Genomic DNA, 23,604 nt, shown 5'->3' with positions numbered 1-23,604 from the left:
AAATCACCTCCAGCACCTAAAATACCTCAAAAAGGAGCAGCTCTTACAGCCAGAAACTTTTCCCGTCCTCCACCTTGGATTACCCAGAATCCTTGCAAGAGGATTCGCATTCCTGAAGAAGGGCTTATGCCCGAAACGTCGATTCTCCTGCTCCCTGGATGCTGCCTGACCTGTTGCGCTTTTCCAGCAACCAATTTTTCAGCTTACCCAGAATCCTCCAATTATGCAGAAAGTTAGGACAGATTGAGGATTTGTATGAATTATTGATTGTTTAATTGATGTTTGATAATTCAATACATTTTTCTATCAAAATCTTCAGAAAAGATTATCAGTGGTCCAAGTTATTTTATCAAACAATAACAGAAAATTCTGGAAATGCTCAGTAGGTCAAACAACATGACAGGAGAGAACAGACTAGTTAATATTTCAGAAAGGTCAGCTTCATATCTCGATTGGACTACGTAGAGGAGCTAGCTAGATGATCACTACAGAGTAAGGGGATATCAGTAGCGATGTTTGAGTGTACTGCTGACAAAGCATTGTTAGAATAATATTGGCAGACATTACCAACAAGTCACCTGGGCAGCTGAGAATGTTGCATTTCTCCGATTCTGGCTTCTTATGTAGCCCCAGTTCCCTTTGTGACACTGTTGGTGGTTATACCTTCAACGTTCCAGGCTGTGCAGTCTGGAATCCCATTCTGCCTGTCTGGTTGATTGCTAATGTTGTTGAGTGTATTCCAAATACTACACAGGAACAAGCCAGCAAGTCACACGTGTAATGTGTGTAAAGGATGCCACCACAATTGTAGAATTATTTTTCACTCCGTTAATGAAACAAAATCAACATTTTGCAATTTGAAAGAGACCTTTGGCATTCAAGAAGAACTTTGAAAATTGTCTTTGCAGAATAAATCTTAAGGTTGTATCTTTTGAGTCAGTGGTTGCTCCTGCATAAACATTAGAATTCTTTAATCTCTTATTTTTGCTTTCTGTTTATTCATCAGTTTTTACGAATGAATCCTTGTGAAAAATTCCCCTCTAAACTGACACCAGCTTATCTACCAATACGATACTCAGGTGACCCATAGCAACGGGACTGCAATGCAACAACTAGATACAGATGTTTTTGTGATGCCTCCCAGTTGCATTAACCCCTTTTCTAGAACATTTTATCAATGTTATCACTTGTGCAAAATATCAAATAATGTCTGAAATCTTCAATCAAAAGGAGCCAACCAAACCATCAATCAACAACTGAAAAGTACAGAAATAATGTGATAATCATGTAGATATTTACAATGTTAGCCATGTTCGTGTGTCTGTGCACACAGCCAGTGGTTGCTATCTGTAGAAGGTCAGATCTGATCAAAAATATTATGTAAATAGGGCAGTCTTAACAAGCTGAACAGTAATGTAACATTTTTATTTCACCTTTCATAATAATAGATAAATTATAATGAGAAAATGCTTTAGAGCAAAATTCATTATAATAAAATATTTAATACGTATGGCTTATTTATATCTTGGCATTCTATGTAATATTTTGGACATATGTAGCTATATTACGGTGGAAAATATGTGCTGTATAGCTTATAGTGTAGAATTATTAACTTTTATAATTAAACTTTACACTCATTATATTGGAGGATGTCACTGCAAGGGGTCGTGACTTATTTTGTTATCCAGTGCAATGGACTCATTCCTGGGTTGGATAATGTAGAATAAATGTACTCCATTGTACACTTTCCCAACAACGAAGAACAACCTGAAGCTAAGAGGTACCAGCTAGAAACCAAACCAGCCTTTCTTGCCGTATGGTTAACCAAGTCCTAACCTCTGGGTGATTTTATCATGGCCCCATGGCAAGAGAAAGGGCAATCTGCTACCAAACTCTGTATCAAATTATTAATGCTGTTTATTATTATTATTTTCAAAAACTGTTCAAATGTTACCAGTTCACCCACTTCCAAATCACAGCAATCGGTTAACTTTATAGTTATTTTTCTAAGACTTGTATTTGTAAAGGGAAAATCATGACTTCAAGCCTATAATTTGAAGTCACTATTGATGAAAGCGGTTTTGAGAATATTGGATGTGTTCTGTTTAATTTTGCAGAGATGCCCAGAAACCATACTTGGTAATTCTTTGTAATTCATACAACCAAAACAAGGTCATGAGACATCAGCAAGGTCCCTTTCCTAAAAGGCTGCAGGCTAACTGCTAGTTCTGATAGTGTACCAGGTTACAGTTCACAAATGTGTGTGTCTGTGTGTGTTTGTATATGTGTGGGTATGTGTGTGTGTGGGGGTGGTGAGTGTGTGTGTGGGTATGTGTGTGTGTGGGGGTGGTGAGTGTGTGGGTCTGTGTGTGTGTGTTTGTGTATCTGTGGGTATGTGTGTGTGGGGGGGGGGGGATGAGTGTGTGTGTGGGTCTGTGTGTGTGTGTATGTATGTGTGTGTGTGTGTGTTTGTGTATGTGTGGGTATGTGTGTGTGTGGGGGGGTGAGTGTGTGTGTGTGTGTGGGTCTGTGTGTGTGAGAGTGTGTATGTGTGTGTATGTATGTGTGTGTGTGTTTGTTTATGTGTGGGTATGTGTGTGTGTGGGGGGGGGGTGAGTGTGTGTGTGGGTCCGTGTGTCTGTGGGTCTGTGTGTGGGTCTGTATGTGCGTGTGGGTCTGTGTGTGTGTATATGTGTGTGTGAGTCTGTGTGTGGGGGGGGTCTGTGTGTGTATGTATGTGCGTGTATGTGTATGTGGGTCTGCGTGTATGTGGGTCTGTGTGTGTATGTGTGTGTGCATATTTATGTGTGTGTATGTGTGTGGGTCTGTGTGTGCGTCTGTGTATGTGTGTTTGGGGTCTGTGTGTGTGTATGTGTGTGTGTGGGTCTCTGTGTGTATGTATGTGTGTGTGTATGTATGTGTGTGTGGGTCTATGTGTGTGGGTCTGTGTGTATGTATGTGTGTGTGTGGGTCTGTGTGTGTGTATGTGTGTGGGTCTGTGTGTGTATGTGTGTGTGTGTGTGGGCCTGTGTGTATGTATGTGTGTGTGAGTGTGTATGTGTGTGTGTGGGTCTGTATGTGTATGTGTATGTGTGTGGGTGTGTATGGATGTGTGTGTGTGTATATGTATGTGTGCGTGTATGTGTGTGGGTGTGTGTATGTGTGTGTGTGTGTGGGTGTGTGTATGTGTGTGTGTGTGTATGTGTGTGTGTGTGCATGTATGTGTGTGTGTGTGTATGTGTGTGTGGGTCTGTGTGTGTATATGTGTGTGTGTATGTGTGTGGGTGTGTGTGTGTGTTTATGTGTGTGCGCGTGTGTGTGTGTGTGCGTGTAAGGGGGTGAAGACCTTGCTGTAATTTCCTCCCAAAGGATTGTCCCCCTTGTTTTCTACTGGAAACGCAGTTCTGCTTCACAACCTGCGTTTACTAGGACAGCAACATGTTTAAAGAAAGCTATTCAGACTCTGAAACTTGTGCATGGACTCAAGTACAGAATTTAAGGAAGATATTTCTTCGTATGTGTAGCACAAAAATTGTTTGAGTTGAAAAATTAAACTCTTGCATGTATGACACTACGTTTCTTGTATTATTTAAAGACTGGTGGATCACTATCATGACACTGAAAGCAGTAGACAGGGATGAATGCAGCAAGAATTGATCAAGTCAATATAATCATTTTTGTAACAAACCTCTATTAGTGACAGGCCAGCACCCTACTGCTTACTGGATAACATTAGGTGGTATCGGTAATGTAACAGCTCATTTGAACCGAATGATATCTGAAAACGCTACCTCATACCAATGGCTTTTGGTTGTATCATCAAACAGAAAATAAATTCCAACATTACCTTATGACGTGTCACTCAGTCTTAATATTTCTACTGCATCTTAATATTTAGCAACTTTTGGGAAAAGGAATTCTAAACCCTCAAAATTGGAAACAACTTCCGGCTATCCACCTTCTCCAGTCCTATCAAGATTTTGTATGTTTCAATAAGATTACATCTCCTCCAAAACTCCAGTGGATATACACCCTAACCTGCTCGACTTATCTTCATATGATAGGTCTTGCGTCACAGGATTTTTTTCAAATAAGGTCAGTACTGTCGACAATATCCAGATGTGGTCTCACCAACGCTGTGTACAGCTTCAGTAAAACTTGTTCCATACATGCACCACCCTCTCCATGAAAAAGTCAGCCCTCGGGTCCTTTTAAATCTTTCCCCTCTCACCCTAAACCTATGCCCTGTAGTTCTGAACTCCTCGACCCTATGAGAAAAGACATTTGCTATTCACCCTACCCACATCCCTCATGATTTTATAAATCTCTATAAGGTCACCCCTCAGCCTCCATGCTCCAGAGAAAACAGCCCCAGCCTATTCAAACTCTCCCTTTGGCTCAAACCCTCCAACTCTGGCAATATCCATGGAAATCTTTTTTGTACTCTCTCAAGTTTAATAACATCCTTCTTACAGAAGAGCGACCAGAATTGTACCCTGTACTTTAAAAGTGGTCTCACCAATGTCCTGTACAGCTGCAACATGACCTCCCAATTCTTATACTCAGTGCTCTGACCAATAAAGACACGTCTGCGAAATGCCTTTTTCACCACTCTGTCTATGTGCGACTCCATTTTCAAGGAACTATGCACCTACACCCCTAGGTCTCTTTGTTTGGCAAAAGTCCCCAATGCCCTACCATTAAGTGTACAAGTCCTACCCTGATTTGCCTTTGCAAAATGCATTACCTCACATTTATCTAAATTAAACTTCATCTGCCACTCCTCAACCCACTGGCTCATCTAATCAAGGTCCCTTTGTACTCCCTGAGATAGTCTTCTTTACTGTCCACTACACCACCTATTTTGGTGTCATCTACAAACTTAGTACTACATCTCCTATATTCACATCCAAATCATTTATATAAATGAGGAAAAACAATCGACCCAGCGCTGATCCTTGAGTTCACAGTTTTCCAATCTGAAAAACAACCCTCGACCACCACTCTCCATCCTGTTTTCTTGAATAAAGGTGTAACATTTGCTGTGTTCTAATATGCTGGAACCCCGTTTAGAATTGAAGGAATTCTGGGAATTGATAACCAATGCCCCAATTTCTCTGCAGCCACTTTTTTTTTTAAGACCTTATGGTATGCGCCAGCTGGTCCTGAGGGTGTAAAGTAGACAGGCAGGAGGCTGGAAGAACACAGCAAGCCAGGCAGCATCAGGAAGTGGAGAAGTCAACGTTTCGGGTGTAACGTCCTGGGGGGATGTCAGTGTTTCGGTCCAGTGGTTTCCCTAGTGCCTTTCTGCCAGTGGTGTTGATTGTTTTAAATTCATCCTTCCTGACCACCTTTTGATTTTCAATTACTTTTGGAAAGTTTCCTAATCTTCTTTCAAGTAAATATTCACAAAACACTGTTCAAAGTCTGCACCATTTCTACACTTCCCATTATCCATTTGCAAGACTCATTCCCTGTAGGCTGAGGGCAGCAGACTTTGTTCCCGAGATGTTATTACTGAACCTGACCTGAATTCACACCATTTGATGCTAATTTCATGGTAATCATTGGTGAGGGAGGGGGCTGTAGGTCTCCAATCTCAGCAATGCTACCGGCAGCACTGGGAATGCTTCCAGCTAGCCTGAAATCCAGCTGAGTGGGACTGAGCTTGACACGGGCCATTTAGACAAGCCCTGTGAGCTGAAGGGATGGAGATGGGTGTTTTCGGGTGTGGGTGGGGGTTTACTGTGGGCTACAGGCTGCCCACTAAGGTGTCCAAAGTATCCTCAGCCAACACAGTAAGGGTCTCACAGTGCAGGTTAGTGGATGGGCCATACTAAATTCGCCCTCAGTGTCCAGGGATGTGCAGGCTAGGTGGGCTCGCCAAGGTAAATGTGGGGTTACAGGGATAGGGCACGCAGGATGCTCTTCAGTGGCTTGCACTGTTGGGATTCTACGATTCTTCCCCCTGCCTAACTGTGGAACCACTGGTAGTACTCTGGTGCCGGGGAAGAGGTCCTTAAATGACCCTTAATTGGACACTTTGGGGCCACAAGTAGGACTTCCCCTTGATTAAATCTAAGGGTAAGGCACTTGTAGTGCAGTGGTATCCCTATCTCTGAGCTTGGAGGCTTGATGTTGTGGGTAAATTACCTACTGCACAGACATCCAAATACTCAAACAATTATTTAAACTTTATTGCATATAGCAACCAAAATAAGACTCCTCAAGTGAGCAACTTATGCCTCACCCTCAACTCAGCTATTACCCAGTTAGAGTCATAGAGCTGTACAGCACGGAAACAGACCCTTTGGTCCATCTCGTCCATGCCGACTAGATATCCCAACCCAATCTAGTCCCATGTGCCTCTGAACCCTTCCTTTTCATATACCTGTTAAATGTTGCAATTGTACCAGCCTCCACCACTTCCTCTGGCAGCTCATTCCATACATGCACCACCCTCTGTGTGAAAAGGTTGCCCCGTAGGTCTCTTTTATATCTTTCCGCTCTCACCCTAAACCTATGCTCTCTATTCTAGACTCCCACACCCCAGGGAAAAAAAAATCTTGTTTATTTACCCCTCTGTGCCCCTCATGATTTTATAAACTTTTACAAGGTCATCCCTCAGCCTCCGATGCTCCAAGGAAAATAGCCCCAGCATATTCAACCTCTCCCTGTAGCTCAAATCTTCCAACTCTGGCAACCTGCTTGTAAATCTTTTCTGAAGCCTTCCAAGTTTCACAACATCCTTCCGTTAGGCAGGAGACCAGAATTTCACGCAATATTCCAAAAATGGCCTAACCAATGTCCTGTACAGCTGCAACATGACCTCCCAACTCTTATACTCAATGCTCTGACCAATAAAGGAAAGCATACCAAACGCCGCCTTCACTCCCTATCTACCCATGTCTTATCTTTCAAGGAGCTATGAACCTGCACTCCAAGGTCTCTTCGTTCAGCAACACTCCCTATGACCTTACTATTAAATGTATAAGTTCTGCTGTAGATTTGCCTTTCCAAAATGCAGCACCTTATATTTAAACAAATTATGATTTGGAGATGCCGGTGTTGGACTGGGGTGTACAAAGTTAAAAATCACACTACACCAGGTTATAGTCCAACAGGTTTATTTGAAGGCACTAGCTTTCGAAGTGCTGCTTCTTCATCAGGTGGTTGTGAAGCAGGACCATAAGACACAGAATTTATAGCAAAAGATTACAGTGTCATACAGTTGAAAAGATAAACCTGGATTAAGTCTTTCATCTTTTAGAATAGGTTTGCTTGTTTCGGATCTTTAATATGTAAATCCCAGAACTTCTTTTAAATCACATTCTCAAGATAACTTCAGGTTTTCGAACAAAAGGTGACATCTCAGTTCAGACAATGCATTAAAGGTGTGAGGTTAAAGTCTGTCTCTGTCCCAATCTTGAGTCAGACTGATTCTATTTCTAAAGTGGGATTTATAGAATATTACATGATTGTCTGTAGGTTATGCATTTTTTGATTAAAATAGAGCGTATCTGCAAATGTAATCCAATGCTTCCAGAAGTGAAACACAGGAACAGGAGGAGGTCATTCAGCCCCTTGACCCTGTTCTGCCATTCAGTAAGATCATGACAGATCTATGGCCTAACTCCATATACTTGCCTTTGGCTCATATCCCTTAATAGCTTTACTTAACAAAAAATGATCTATCTTAGATTTAAAATTAACAACAGATCCAGCATCAACTGCTGTGTGGGGGAGAGAATTCCAAACCTCTCCAACCTTTTTTTGTGTAGAAGTGCTTCCTCACATCTCTCCTGAACAGTCTGACCTTAATTCTCAGACTATGCTCCCTAGTTCTAGAATGCCCAAGCAGTGGAAATAGTTTATCTACTCTGTCTTTTTCTGGTAAAGTTAAAAATCACACAACACCAGGTTGTAGTCCAACAAGTTTAATTGGAAGCAGTAGCTTTTGGAGCGACACTCCTTCGTCAACCACCTGATGAAGGAGCGGCGCTCCAATTAAACCTGTTGGACTATGACCTGGTGTTGTGTGATTTTTATCTTTGTACACCCCAGTCCAACACCAGCATCTCCAAATCATTTTTCTGGTAATATCTTGAAGATTTCAATCAGATATCCCCCCCCCCCCCCCCCGCCACAATCTTCTAAATTCTAAACCATCAGGTTCTAAACCAACCTGGTGTTGTGTGATTTTTAATTTTACCAGAAAAAGACAGAGTAGATAAACTATTTCCACTGCTTGGGCATTCTAGAACTAGGGAGCATAGTCTGAGAATTAACAGCCACATTATATTTCGCACGTATGTAGTGTGATCTATTATATTTCGCACGTATGTAGTGTGATCTATTATATTTCGCACGTATGTAGTGTGATCTCTGATTAACTGCGCAGTTCTGCACAGGACTGTCTTCTCAGGAGGATGCTGGGACATCAATGTTTCTCAGGGAGAACAAAAATCAGAATTTGACGCCACCTGGTGACAGATGCTTTGTATGTAACTGTTACAGCTTCCCTGTTTTACTTCTAAGTAACCTAGCTTTTCTTTACGGATTTTGTTAAAAACAGGAAGAGGAAGGTTGCTATTCCTACCCTCACCCAAAACAAAACTGAGAGATTCATCCCAGAGCAGTCACCTCCATTTGCAGCGTTCAAATCAACATTCAGTCAACACTATTACCCTCTGTCCCATTCTCTAACCTGTTATTAATTGAGCTCTTGTTGAATCAACACAAGAGGGTTTTGTGGTTATACTGAAAACAAAAAAAAATGGCAGCGGGTCAGGCAGCATCCATGGAGAGACAGCAAGCTAACGGTTCACGTCTGGATGGATGCCTCTTCATTGGACCACAGTTAGGCTTTGTGACGTACTTGCAGTGTCTGGAGCTCTGAGCCACAGGAGGTCTTTGTTCATGTACCAACTGCACCAGAGGTGGATAATAGCAGGTTGATTTAAGAAGAGATGTTGAATCAACACAAGGTATTCAGCACAATATTATTGACCTACTTTCAACCAGAGGCTGATTTCATAAGTTTGGAGAGACAGCCAAGTTGCAAAGGAACAAATGTGTAGTCACATTAGCCAGTACATCGGAAACTTTGGTTTATTAAACAATTTGGGGTGTTTGTAATGTCTCAGTAAAAGTAGTCTTCAGATATGTTTACAGAGAAGTGAGTATTCAAAATGTTTATCATATCAAAAATAAGGTTACAGTGTAATCTGTGCAATATTCTCTGTGTTGGTGTAGTGGATGAGAAATATTGTACAATTTCAAATCTTTTCCAAAATCTCTTTTGCTCAGAGTTGGGTTCTTTTAATTAACTTATTTTTATGTACTTATTTTTGTGTATTTCACTGAACATTTCAAAATCTAAATTCACTCGTGGTTTGAAAAATCGCATCCAGTGTGTGACTTTCACCGTGACACATTAAGGATCTTCCCATTTCTGGCCATTAAATAAAGTACCAACTATGGTAATCAACTTATAAGGTGATAAAGAAAAAACTATCAAGTGACCACAGAGGGTGGTACATGTGTGGAATGAGCTGCCAGAGGATGTGGTGAAGGCTGGTACAATTACATTTAAAAGGCATCTGGATGGGTATATGAATAGGAAGTGTTTGAGGGACATGGACCAAGTGCTGGCGAATGGGACGAGATAATGTACAGAACCCCTACAGTGTGGAAATAGGCCATTCAGCCCAACTCACCCAGAACCATTCCCCTACCACTTCGCATTTCCCTAATTAATGCACTTAACCTACACACTGCGGGCAATTTAGTGCGGCCTGTTCACCCAACCTGCACATGTTCGGGTTGTGGGAAGATGCTGCACCCGGACACTATTCCGGGTTGCGCCATGGAGTCACCCGGACACTATTCCGGGTTGCACTAGGAGTCACCGGACACTATTCCGGGTTGCGCCATGGAGTCACCCGGACACTATTCCGGGTTGCGCCATGGACTCACCCGGACACTATTCCGGGTTGCGCCATGGAGTCACCCGGACACTATTCCGGGTTGCACTAGGAGTCACCGGACACTATTCCGGGTTGCACTAGGAGTCCCCGGACACTATTCCGGGTTGCACTAGGAGTCACCCGGACACTATTCCGGGATGCACTAGGAGTCACCCGGACACTATTCCGGGATGCACTAGGAGTCACCCGGACACTATTCCGGGTTGCACTAGGAGTCCCCGGACACTATTCCGGGTTGCACTAGGAGTCACCCGGACACTATTCCGGGTTGCACTAGGAGTCCCCGGACACTATTCCGGGTTGCACTAGGAGTCACCCGGACACTATTCCGGGTTGAGCCATGGAGTCACCCGGACACTATTCCGGGTTGAGCCATGGAGTCACCCGGACACTATTCCGGGTTGCACTAGGAGTCACCCGGACACTATTCCGGGTTGCACTAGGAGTCACCCGGACACTATTCCGGGTTGTGCCATGGAGTCACCCGGACACTATTCCGGGTTGCGCCATGGAGTCACCCGGACATTGTTGTAAGTTGCACCATTTACCCGGACATTATTCCCGGGGACCACACGAGGCGCCGGAGCCTGTGCCGGGACAAGCAGAAGGTGATGGGGTGGAGGGTCTGGGGGTGAGGGGGGGTGGGGTTGGAGGGTCTGGGGGTGAGGGGGGTGGGGTTGGAGGGTCTGGGGGTGAGGGGGGTGGGGGTGGAGGGTCTGGGGGTGAGGGGGGTGGGGTTGGAGGGTCTGGGGGTGAGGGGGGTGGGGGTGGAGGGTCTGGGGGTGAGGGGGGTGGGGGTGGAGGGTCTGGGGGTGAGGGGGGTGGGGGTGGAGGGTCTGGGGGTGAGGGGGGTGGGGGTGGAGGGTCTGGGGGTGAGGGGGGTGGGGGTGGAGGGTCTGGGGGTGAGGGGGGTGGGGGTGGAGGGTCTGGGGGTGAGGGGGGTGGGGGTGGAGGGTCTGGGGGTGAGGGGGGTGGGGTTGGAGGGTCTGAGGGTGAGGGGGGTGGGGTTGGAGGGTCTGAGGGTGAGGGGGGTGGGGTTGGAGGGTCTGGGGGTGAGGGGGGTGGGGGTGGAGGGTCTGAGGGTGAGGGGGGTGGGGTTGGAGGGTCTGAGGGTGAGGGGGGTGGGGTTGGAGGGTCTGGGGGTGAGGGGGGTGGGGGTGGAGGGTCTGGGGGTGGGGGGGGTGGGGTTGAAGGGTCTGGGGGTGAGGGGGGTGGGGTTGGAGGTTCTGGGGGTGAGGCGGGTGGGGGTGGAGGGTCTGGGGGTGAGGGGGTGGGGGTGGAGCGTCTGGGGGTGAGGGGGGGTGGGGGTGGAGGGTCTGGGGGTGAGGGGGGGTGGGGTTGAAGGGTCTGGGGGTGAGGGGGGGTGGGGGTGAAGGGTCTGGGGGTGGGCGGCTGTGTTTTGGGTGTTTTCTCGTCGCTGAGTGACATTAGGAGCCTTGCTCGAACCCAGCAGCTGTGCACAATGTTCAGAATGAATGTTCTCTTTAGTTTTCCCATCCACGGAGTTTGTTTCTCTTTTTGTTCAGTTTTTATGAACTAGATTGAGCTCCTTACATGTGTTCAATCCCAAACTAGATTCTAAAGCGGGGAATCACAGTTTTCCGATCTGGAGCAATAGAGTTTAAACAGAGATGAGGAGAAATGACTTAATGTCATAGAGATGTACAGCATGGAAACAGACCCTTCGGTCCAACCCGTCCATGCCGACCAGATATCCCAACCCAATCTAGTCCCACCTGCCAGCACCCGGCCCATATCCCTCCAAACCCTTCCTATTCATATACCCATCCAAATGCCTCTTAAATGTTGCAATTGTACCAGCCTCCACCACATCATCTGGCAGCTCATTCCATACACGTACCACCCTCTGTGTGAAAACATTGCCCCTTAGGTCTCTTTTATATCTTTTCCCTTCTCACCCTACACCTATGCCCTCTAGTTCTGGACTCCCCCCACCCCAGGGAAAAGACTTTGTCTATTTATCCTATCCATGCCCCTCATAATTTTGTAAACCTCGATAAGGTCACCCCTCATCCTCCGACACTCCAGGGAAAACAGCCTCAGCCTGTTCAGCCTCTCCCTGTAGCTCAAATCCTCCAACCCTGGCAACATCCTTGTAAATCTTTTCTGAACCCTTTCAAGATTCATAACATCCTTCCATAGGAAGGAGACCAGAATTGCATGCAATATTCCAACTGTGGCCTAACCAATGTCCTGTGCAGCCGCAACATGACCTCCCAACTCCTGTACTCAATATTCTGACCAATAAAGGAAAGCATACCAAACGCCTTCTTCACTATCCTATCTACCTGCAACTCCACTTTCAAGGAGCTATGAACCTGCACTCCAAGGTCTCTTTGTTCAGCAACACTCCCTAAGACCTTACCATTAAGTGTATAAGTCCTGCTAAGATTTGCTTTCCCAAAATGCAGCACATTGCATTTATCTGAATTAAACTCCATCTGCCACTTTTCAGCCCTTTAGCACACCTGGTCCAGATCCTGTTGCAATCTGAGGTAACCCTCTTCGCTGTCCACTACACCTCCAATTTTGGTGTCATCTGCAAACTTACTAACCGTACCTCTTATGCTCACATCTAAATCATTTATGTAAATGACAAAAAGTAGAGGACCCAGCACCGATCCTTGTGGCACTCCACTGGTTACAGGCCTCCAGTCTGAAAAACAACCCTCCTTCTACCTTCGAACCAGTTCTGTATCCAAATGGCTAGTTCTCCCTGTACTCCATGAGATCTAACCTTGCTAAACAGTCTCCCATGGGGAGCCTTGTCGAACACCTTACTGTAGTCCATATAGATCACATCTACCGCGCTGCCCTCATCAATCCCCTTTGTTACTTCCTCAAAAAAACTCAATCAAGTTTGAGAGACATGATTTCCCACGTACAAAGCCATGTTGACTATCCCTAATCAGTCCTTGCCTTTCCAAATACTTGTACATCCTGTCCCTCAGGACTTCTTTCAAAGGGTGGTGAATCTTTGTAATTCACTAACAGAAACAAAAGTTGTCGAAAAAACTCACTGACAGCACCTGTGGAGATTGTGTCTTCCAGTTCTGAAGAAGAGGCCGTAAATGTTAACTCTCACGCTTCACGGTTGCTGCAAACTTGAAAACCTGCTGTGTTTTTCCAGCAATTTTTATTTATTCACTGGTTGAATGTAGGTGTCGTTGGCTGGGCCAGTATTTATTGCCCATCCTGAGTTGTTCTTCTGAAATCGGTGGTGAGCTGCCTTCTTGAACCGCTACAATCCATTCACTGTGGGCAGACCCACAATCTCCCTTGGGGAGGGAATTCTCAGTGTTGACCCAGTGTCGGTGATACATTTCCAAGTCAGCATCCTGAGTGGCTTGACAAGGAACTTGAAGGTGGTGGTGTTCCCATGTATCTGATGCTCTTGCCTTTCTGATGAAAGTAGCTGTGGACTTGGAGAGTGCTGCTTGGGGAGCCTTTGGTGAAATTCTCCAGTGCACCTTCTAGCTAGAAAGCACTGCTGCTCCTGTACATTGATAGTGGAGGGAACAAATGTTTGTGGCACTGATCTCAATCAAGCAGGCACCTTTATCTATACTCGAGTGTTGGAGCTGTACCCATCCAGATAAGTGGGGAGTATTCATTCACACTCCTGACTTGTGCCTTGTAGATTGTAGACAGGCTTTGGTGTGTCAGGAGAAGAGAGACAAGCTCCAGGGTTGCTAATTTCCAACCTGCTCTTGTACTCATTGTATTTATTTGGCTAGTTTAATTCAGTTACTGGTCAGTAATAACCACCAAGATGTTGATAATAGGTGATTCACTGAATGATGATGCTATGAAATGTCTTGTTGGGGATTGCCATTGATTGGTACTTGTGTGGTATGTATGTCATTTGTCATCTCAAACCTGGCTATTGTCAAGGTCTTGTTGCATTTGGGCATGGACTGCCTCAGTTTCTCAGTTATTGCGCATGGTGCTTTCATCAGTGAACATTCCCACTTCTGACTTTATGATGGAAGGAAAGTCATTGAGAAAGCTGATGACGGTTGGCCCTCAGAAAGTACACTGAGGGACTCCTGTAGTGATGTCCTAGAGCTGAGATGCCTGGCCTCTTCCAATCTCAACCATCTTATTTTGATGCTGAGATGGATTGTCCACTTGACACTCCTGGCTGAAGACTGTTGTAGATGAGTCAGCCTTGTCTACTACACTGATGTGCTGGGCTCCCCATGATTGAGGGTGGGCTGTTTGTGGAGGTTCCTCCTCAGTAAGCTGTCCACCACCATTCACAACTGTCTGTGACAGCACTGCAGCATTTAGATCTGATCTAAATTGGTTAACTTAGCTAAGCAATGAATTTGAAATTCTTTTTGAAATGCATTTGTTTCACTTACGTTTTTTTTTATTAAGAGCTCAACAGTTTACTTTCAGAGGCATTCAGATCAAAGAAGCACATGTTTGTAGTTGAAGGGATAGAAGTGTGATCGGATTACCTGTTTGTCATTCTTTCTTTCAAACTTCAAGAAACAGCGATCTAGAAATTTGGTTTAAGTGATTTAATTCCTTTTATTGGCAAAGTCTTAACTTTGATGTCATATAAAAAGTAATTTGGAACAAGTAATCTCTCTGAGGTCAAATGCTAAGTTTTCAGTTGTCTCTATTGAAGACATGAAATGTAATATCTTTATGTAGTTTATGCCTCTGCTCAAATTCCATGCTTTTATAAAACGTCGTAAGTGTCATTGCAAAGCACTGCCATTTCATGTGATGGATCATAGATGCGACTGTTCTATTTCTTGTAGGTTTCTTCAGCTGGTGTGTGAACATGGTTGTTAAAGGTAAAAAATCATCTGGGAAAGAGAAAAATGCACCACGCGGAAAGGGCAAATTTAAAAAGTTCAGTGAAAATAAAAACAAATCATCAGGTAAGACCTTGATCTCTGGAATATAACAACCTTCCACTAGTTTTAAACCTGAAATGTAATTCAAGTTTCCTTCCTCCTGCCTTTTGACATATATAATGGGGTCAGTTTATGCGCTTGTCTCGAAATTGAGCTCGCTGCACAGAGTGTGGAGATTTTCTTATGAGTGTAGTTCAGGTGGTTGTATTCACTGCTACTAAAGTAAAGGTGTTTGACTTGACAAAGTTTACAGGCAGAGACAATAGATGTGTTGATTCTGTTGGCATAGACAAGAGTCTAATAGCTATTTCTAAAGCTCAGTATTGTTTCGTTCCCCTTTTAATTAACTATCTCAATTCCAATTCTAAAATCTTTAATTTTTTTTTACCAGTGCTCATCATCTCCACAACTCGCTTTCACAAACCAAAAATGTTGCTTCCACAAACTCCGTTGCCTTCATTAGCATAACCAATGCCACAAACAATCTCCATCCTTTTCGGTCTGTGTGGTCTATTTCTTTAAACAATGAAGTGGGTGATGAACTGGTATATTAAAATGCATCACGCCTGCATTTCCGCTCATCGCTTCCTGCTGTCTCATTTTTAGGTTGCAATTTTTTTTTAACTCTCCCAATTAGTTCAGTACAAGCCCTAACCACTGAGCTGCTAAAATCACGCAAAGTAAATAATCCTTTTGGTCTGTTTTGTTTTCATTCCAATGAAATTTCAAATGTTTAAAATAAGGTTTACAAACCTGTTTTTAGGTTGTGGTAGTGAAGACAATATATTTTGCAATTAAGGAGAATCCAAAGGGTTTTTACTAATATATTAAGGACAAAAGGGTAACTAGGGAGAGAATAGGGCCCCTCAAACATCAGCAAGGCGGCCTTTGTGTGGAGCCACAGAAAATGGGGGAGATACTAAATGAATATTTTGCATCAGTATTTACTGTGGAAAAGGATATGGAAGATATAGACTGTGGGGAAATAGATGGTAACATCTTGCAAAATGTCCATATTACAGAGGAGGAAGTGCTGGATGTCTTGAAACGGTTAAAAATGAATAAATCCCCAGGACCTGATCAGGTGTACCCGAGAACTCTGTGGGAAGCTAGAGACGTGATTGCTGGGCCTCTTGCTGAGAAATTTGTATCATTGATAGTCACAGGTGAGGTGCCGGAAGACCTGGAGGTTGGCAAATGTGGTGCCACTGTTTAAGAAGGGTGGTAAGGACAAGCCAGGGAACTATAGACCAGTGAGCCAGACCTCTGTGATGGGCAAGTTGTTGGAGGGAATCCTGAGGGACAGGATGTATATGTATTTGGAAAGGCAAGGACTGATTAGGGATAGTCAACATGGCTTTGTGCATGGGAAATCATGTCTCACAAACTTGATTGAGTTTTTTGAAGAAGTAACAAGGAAGATTGATGAGGGCTGAGCAGTAGATGTGATCTATATGGACTTCAGTAAGGCGTTCGACAAGGTTCCCCATGGGAGACTGGTTAGCAAGGTTAGATCTCATGGAATAAAGGGAGATCAAGCCATTTGGATACTGAACTGGCTCAAAGGTAGAAGACAGAGGGTGGTGGTGGAGGGTTGTTTTTCAGACTGGAGGCCTGTGACCAATGGAGTGCCACAAGGATCGGTGTTGGGCCCTCTATTTTTTGTCATTTACAAAAATGATTTGGATGTGAGCATAAAAGGTACAGTTAGTAAGTTTGCAGATGACACCAAAATTGGAGGTGTAATGGACAGCGAAGAGGGTTACCTCAGATTACAACAGGATCTGGACCAGATGGGCCAATGGGCTGAGAAGTGGCAGAAGGAGTTTAATTCAGATAAATGCGAGGTGCTGCATTTTGGGAAAGCAAATCTTAGCAAACCCTTAATGGTAAGGTCCTAGGGAGTGTTGCTGAACAAAGAGACCTTGGAGTGCAGGTTCATAGCTCCTAGAAAGTGGAGTCGCAGGTAGATAGGATAGTGAAGGTGGTGTTTGGTATGCTTTCCTTTATTGGTCAGACTATTGAGTACAGGAGTTGGGAGGTCATGTTGCAGCTGTGCAGGACATTGGTTAGGTCACTGTTGGAATATTGTGAGCAATTCTGGTCTCCTTCCTATCGGAAAGATGTTGTGAAACTTGAAAGGGTTCAGAAAAGATTTATAAGGATGTTGCCAGGGTTGGAGGATCTGAGCTACAGGGAGAGGCTGAACAGGCTGGGGCTGTTTTCCCTGGAGCGTCGGAGGCTGAGGGGTGACCTTATAGAGGTTTACAAAATTATGAAGGACATGGATAGGATAAATAGGCAATGTCTTTTCCCTGGGGTGGGGGGAGTCCAGAAGTAGAGGGCATAGGTTTAGGGTGAAGGGGGAAAGATATAAAAGAGACCTAAGGGGCAGCTTTTTCATGCAGAGGGTGGTACGTGTATGGAATGAGCTGCCGGAGGATGTGGTGAAGGGTGGTACAATTACAACATTTAAGAGGCATTTGGATGGGTATATGAATAGGAAGGGTTTGGAGGGATATGGGCCAGGTGCTGTCAGGTGGGACTAGATTGGGTTGGGATATCTGGTCGGCATGGACAGGTTGGACCGAAGGGTCTGTTTCCATGCTGTACATCTCTATGACTCTATCTGTAATTTTAAATTAAAAGTGAAGGGATTCATAGTTCTGTTTTACTGTTTCTGCTTTGCTGTCTTTGGAAATATTTCAATTTGATTGGCTGTTTACCCTGTTTGCTATCACTGCTAGAGGTCTCCTCGACTTTGCACCACATTTCAGTCACTCAGGGACAGCATGGTGGCTCAGTGATTAGCACTGCTGCCTCACAGTAACAGGGACCCAGGTTCGATTCCACTCTTGGGTAACTGTCGGTGTGGGTTTCCTCCAAGTTTTCTGGTTTCATCCCACTGTCCAAAGATGTGCAGGGGAAGTGGATTGGCCATGAAACGTACAGGTCTACAGGGATGGGGTGAGTCTGGGTGGGATGCTCCTCAGAGGGTTGGTGTGGATTCAGTGGGCCGAATGGCCTGCTTCCACACTGCAGGGATTCAATGATTCTATGAGGGCTGTGCTGCAGAGATCAGGACTCTGTGAATGGCTTGCTTTGAGGTCAGTGGCAAGTAGGGTCACGTACTGCTAATTCAATAACATGACTAATCAGAACAATACAAGTTTAGTACTTTTATTAATAACTAATTCCAAGACTAAAGTATTTATGTTTCCAGTGCAAGTGAAGAATAGGCCTCTTCTATGTGATTTGCGAAATAGTTACAAAATTAATCTTTCAGCCAATTTCACCAGTTTAGTTGTTACCAATCTGTGTTCTCTATTTAGTCAAAGATGCAGAAATGGATTTTGTCTCATTTTATTCTTGGTTGCAATCGAAGGTCAATTTAGTTATTTCAGTCGATTTCAGTAGGCACAGTGGCTTGGTGGTTAGCATTGCTGCCTCACATAACCAGGGACCCAGGTTTGATTCCGCCCTTTGGCAACTGTCTGTGTGGAGTTTGCACATTCTCCCCGTGTCTGTGTGGGTTTCCTCAGATTTCCTCCTCCAGTCCAAAGATGTGGAGGTTAGGTGGATTGGCGATGCTAAATTACCCCATAGTGTTCAGGGATGTGTGGGTGAGATGTATTAGTCAGGGGTAAATGTAGAGTAATGGGGAATGGATCTGGGTGGGTCACTCTTCAGAGGGTCAGTGTGGACTTGTTGGGTCAAATGGTCTGTTTCCCCACTGTGGGGCTTCTGTGAAGGAGATTTTTGGCATTTGAAAATAATAAAATATTTAAACGTAATTCCACTTCGAATGTTAGGTTGTATTAAGAAATGAAATCAAATTCTGATAAACTTTCAGGTAACTATTTTACAAATACAAAAGCTTTGCGCTTGCAACTGTACAGATCACGAAATACATTATGTTTTAAGAGAAATTAGGAATTATTTTTGAATTAAAATATTTGTACAGAACAGTTCATGTATATCAAAGCTCAGCTTCAAATTAACAATTGATTTTTCACAAGTTATGTTTCATTTGAAATCCGGAATTGTGCACTTTTTCAAAAAGAAAATCTACACAGGACCCAAATGGTAATCTGACCAAGTGGTCTATGTTGATTTTTACGTTTCACGTGTGGCTGCTCCATCCTCCTCCTTCTCATTCTTTAATTCTAGCACCTTTTTAGTTTAGTTAATGGGACGTGAATGTTGCTGGTAATTGGAGCATTTGTTGTCCATCCCTAATTCCTTTTTGAGCTGAGAGACTTATTATTTCAGAGGGTATTTGAAAGTCTGGAATCACATCTAAGCCAAACTGGATCAGAGCAACAAATCTACTTCCTTAAAGGTCATTAGTGAACCAGTTGAGATTTTGCAACAATTGATCATTTCATTATCACCATTAGATTATGGATTTATATTAATTTAACTTAAATTCCTCTAGTTTCTATTGGAACCCATGTCCCAGACCATTAACATGGCTCTCCAGGTTTATAGTGCAGTGATATCACTACTACACTGTCATTTCCCCCTTTGTAATCTTGCAATCTCTTTAGTGCTTTCTCTTGTCACATTTGCTCGTCTTTCACTTGCTTGAAATTCTATACAAACAAGCCACAGCTACTCATTGTGTAAACTGTAAGGCATTTAAAAGCCAGGGACTTGTATGTTTTATTACTGTAGAATATGGAAATGTGTTGCTGGAAAAGCGCAGCAGGTCAGGCAGCATCTAGGGAACAGGAGAATCGACGTTTCGGGCATTAGCCCTCCTTCAGGAATGAGGAAAGTTTGTCCAGCAGGCTAAGATAAAAGATAGGGAGGAGGGACTTGGGGGAGGGGTGTCGGAAATGTGATAGGTGGAAAGAGGTCAAGGTGAGGGTGATAGGTCAGACCCTCACCTTGACCTCTTTCCACCTATCACATTTCCGACGCCCCTCCCCCAAGTCCCTCCTCCCTATCTTTTATCTTAGCCTGCTGGACCAACTTTCCTCATTCCTGAAGAAGGGCTAATGCCCGAAACGTCGATTCTCCTGTTCCCTAGATGCTGCCTGACTTGCTGCGCTTTTCCAGCAACACATTTCCATCTCTGATCTCCAGCATCTGCAGACCTCACTTTCTCCTTACTGTAGAATATGTCTAACTTACTTTGTTATGTAGGTTCTGAAACTCTGAAAAAATTGAATGGTGGAGATGGAAAAGGAAAATCAAAGTTCATCACTCAAAAGAAGGAGAAAGAGACAGAAACAAATAATCCCAAAAAGCTGGAACATGGTACTGGAAAAATATATGCCGCAAAGTTCAAGGGAAAGCAGCAGACTGGAAAAAAACGGAAACTGTTTTCTGGAAACAAAGAGGGTATGGAGCTGATTTATTTATTTTAGTGGAACTTTCCTTTGCAAATGAAAATGCAAGTAATTGCTGATCTTTTTAAGAAAATTTTACAAATCCATCTTTTAAAATTTGTAGATAAAATACGGATGCATGAAAATCATTGACTGGATTTTGGGTCATTTCAAACTTTGTCTGTTTTGTATATAATATGAATATACATGTAACTTATTGCTTTTAAATTATGTATATATTTTCTTCAAGTTGTTTTGGATTAATATTCCAAACCCTTATACATTCATCAATAAATACAGTTGAAGAATTATTTAAATGAGTGAACAGATACTTAAATGTTTAAAAACCTTGCCAATTATTGACAACAAATTTGTTTCTAAAGCGTCTGCTTATTTAACTAGTGCTGATGCAATTTGTCAGACTTTTTATGTTTTGTAATTATTGGAAGAAAAAAATGTTGCCACATAAATAATGGAACAACAGCCATTAATCTTATGTGCTGTGCCATGCTGACTTATATGCTGCTGAGCAATCGGTATAGTTGTCTATACATGGCTTCTTGGTCTTGGATGACATTGCGATGTTGTTTTTGAGTGTTTGTTTCCAATGTAGGAGAGCAGTACCAGTTAAACTGCTAGCTTGACCCATCTGCGTGCACCACAATTATTGTTGCACTGTTATTTGGACTCACCTTCAAAGATTTGAAGATTTCATTTTATCAAGTACAGGAATGAACCTGCCAGTCCAATGCAATTTTTCTTTTAAAAGTCATGTTGCCTTCACCATTCTTTCATGTAGAACTTCAATTAACACAAATCTACCATTCCTCTAGCTCTCACTGTGAGGTTATAGTTCTTGCTTGGAAGGCCGTAAACACAGTTCCCTTCTCCTTGATGTGGAGAACATCGAAAATGGAGAACAAAGAAAATTATATTGCTGTTGTGCCCCTTAGGTATATGCTTACCAACAGTAAAATCTTTGTTTTAGGTAGATGTAACCAAATGATCTGCTTATTCTTAGGTTTTAGAAACCTAATCTAATATAATCATTTTATAATTATTTTAGGAATCTTACCTTGTTAATTTTTATTATACTTTTTTTAACTAATTCCATGCCTCGGGATGTATGCTCAGACATTATTGCTTTTCCTCCATTTCTGAATGATGCAAAAGGTCTCTTGAATATATCAGACATCGCTATGTAGTAGTCTATATTTGATTTTAAGTTCATGTATAATATGCCAGATATTATGTGTTGGGTATGAAGTGAAGCTAGTAATATTTTGTATTTTAGGCACAACAGCGAAGAAACCTAAATGGGGTGATTACAAAAATCAGAAAAAAGAACTAAAGCAAAACAGACAACTGGACAAGAAAACCAATTATGATTTAGTTGTCCGCTCAAAACATATATGGGAAACTGTAAGAAGGTACTTTTAACAAAGTTTGTTATTACCTTGATATATACTCACCTTAAGTCAGATGATTAGATTTTCTAGTTTAATTCCTGTTAATAATCATCCATAAAGCCTCCCTCCAATTTAAGAAAGTTGAGCGCTCGTCTTATCTGAAATACTTGGTACTTTATTTTCCTTGATCTTGTTTCTATTACTTTACTATCGAGGTTGCTTGCAATCCACCAAGAAAATTACTTTCAACTTGATCATTTTAACTGCAGCCCGTTCTCTGATCTATACATTTCCTGTATCGCACCATGACTTTGCCTAACACTACCTTAATGGCTGTGATTTTATCTTCGAATATCAATATTCTCCTGGCTGATACCAACCTTGAGTATGGTTTAAATGTGATGGGAATGGAAATGTAGTTATTTTATTCTAGGATTGCCATCGATAGAATATGGTTGAACCAAAGTTTATAGACTCGGTTATTAAATAATTGCTTCGAACTCAACTCAAATCTTACAGTTACTTAAAAGCAGCTATTATGGATTTCATTTAAATCAAATTGCCTACTTTGATTGGCGTTTTAAATGTAATTTCTTATGTATGGCTATGAGAAGAGGAGGGACTGCATTATTCTGATGGATAGATAAGATGTCCTGCAAGTCCAGCAGTCACGTCCAGAATCTATTTGGATCCTCTATATTTGATACCTGATCGCCCTCTTCCTGTTTTGAATCTAGTTTCATTTAGCACCATATCGTCATATCCCAACGAGGCTATTCTTGCCAGGAATTCACTAACCTCCTTTACCATACTTTGTCTTTGTGTGCACAACCCAATTTAATTGTTCTTGTATTCTCTTTCATTCCATCCTCACACCAGACCCTATTATTTGTTATCCTACTGCTACTTGTCTTCCCTTTTTTCCCAGCACTAGCAATCTTTCTGTAAGAATCTTGATCCTGACTCTGTTTAACTGCAAACCCTTTGATCTGTGCGTGTCCCACTTTCCCAGAACCAATCCCAATGCTTCAGAAATGTAAAACCCTCTCACCTGCACTATTTCTCTAGCAACTGTACGCCTGCTGTATTCTCTTATTTCTGTGCGCTGAAACGCACGGCATTGAAAGCAATTCAGAGATTATGACCTTATGAAGTCCAATTCATTAGTCTGTTTCCTGATTGCTTGCTTGTCGTTGGTACCAATAGAGCTAACAAGCTTCAGAATGTCTGCAGTTGATCGGTGCCATACTGGACTCTGAGACCAAGAAAGCAACATAGCACCCTTGAATATCATGTGCCACTACAGAAATACCTGCCTGCTCTCCTAACTGTTGAATAATTTATCACTATTGCTTTCCTAATCTTGTTTCTCCCAAAATAAGTGTATTTTAACAAAAGATATAGATATTGAAAAATGTTACTATGAAACCATGAAGTAACATGATTTTCAGTTGGAGGTGATCCACTATCAATAAAATCAGTAAATGAAAACCGGTTCTAACCTACAGTATTTGTTAAAACAAAAGTCAATATTTAGCATTTGTGGGCAGGTGCTTCCATTGTAAATTTCTTATGTATTTGTATGTTTTGGGAAATTAATTTTAACTAGTTGATTGACAGTACAATACTTGAGAAAAAACTGAAAAAACATGATGTTGAAAAGTTTTGGCTTACAGTCATCAGGACTGAATCACAATATCAAATTTCAAAGGGAATGCCATTATACTTCAAAAGGACAGAATGCTGATTGGTTAGCAGGTGGAATCTGATTGAGAGAGGCATTGCCATAGAGAATATAATGGGAACAATTAACTGCCAAGCTTTTGTTTAAATTCAGCCCGGCAGTTTGAGTTTGATTCATCAAGCATTGCCACAGGGAATGTACCAGGCAGTGTTGTCCTTCAAGGTTTTCTCCAGGTGAAAAAGGTGCAATTCATTTGCATACTCTGTGTTTGCAAAGGACAGGGTCATGCTA

General features: G+C 42.7%; 2 protein-coding genes across 4 annotated transcripts in view; both read left to right on the top strand.

The window, feature by feature from the left end:
* Positions 1–1,647, top strand: part of carm1l (coactivator-associated arginine methyltransferase 1, like) — a 118,211-nt gene extending 116,564 nt beyond the window's left edge. For all 3 annotated transcript variants that reach the window (XM_043718619.2, XM_087994402.1, XM_087994409.1), the window contains one exon: positions 1,007–1,647. In XM_043718619.2, the coding sequence (XP_043574554.1) occupies positions 1,007–1,019 (13 nt within the window). In that variant the 3' untranslated portion in view covers positions 1,020–1,647. The remainder of the gene's footprint in view (positions 1–1,006) is intronic.
* Positions 1,648–10,467: 8,820 nt separating this feature from the next.
* pum3 (pumilio RNA-binding family member 3) overlaps positions 10,468–23,604 on the top strand; it is a 52,430-nt gene continuing 39,293 nt past the window's right edge. Inside the window, exons 1-4 of the mRNA XM_087994392.1 lie at positions 10,468–10,597; positions 14,786–14,908; positions 20,036–20,233; positions 21,515–21,650. Of these exons, the coding sequence (XP_087850518.1) occupies positions 10,498–10,597; positions 14,786–14,908; positions 20,036–20,233; positions 21,515–21,650 (557 nt within the window). The 5' untranslated portion in view covers positions 10,468–10,497. The remainder of the gene's footprint in view (positions 10,598–14,785; positions 14,909–20,035; positions 20,234–21,514; positions 21,651–23,604) is intronic.

The sequence above is a fragment of the Chiloscyllium plagiosum genome, unplaced genomic scaffold (assembly GCF_037043375.1).
Source record: "Chiloscyllium plagiosum isolate Xiang-an unplaced genomic scaffold, Cpla_swu_hap1 HiC_scaffold_2, whole genome shotgun sequence".
NCBI lineage: Eukaryota > Metazoa > Chordata > Chondrichthyes > Orectolobiformes > Hemiscylliidae > Chiloscyllium > Chiloscyllium plagiosum.
This window is presented reverse-complemented; position numbering and strand designations above follow the sequence as displayed.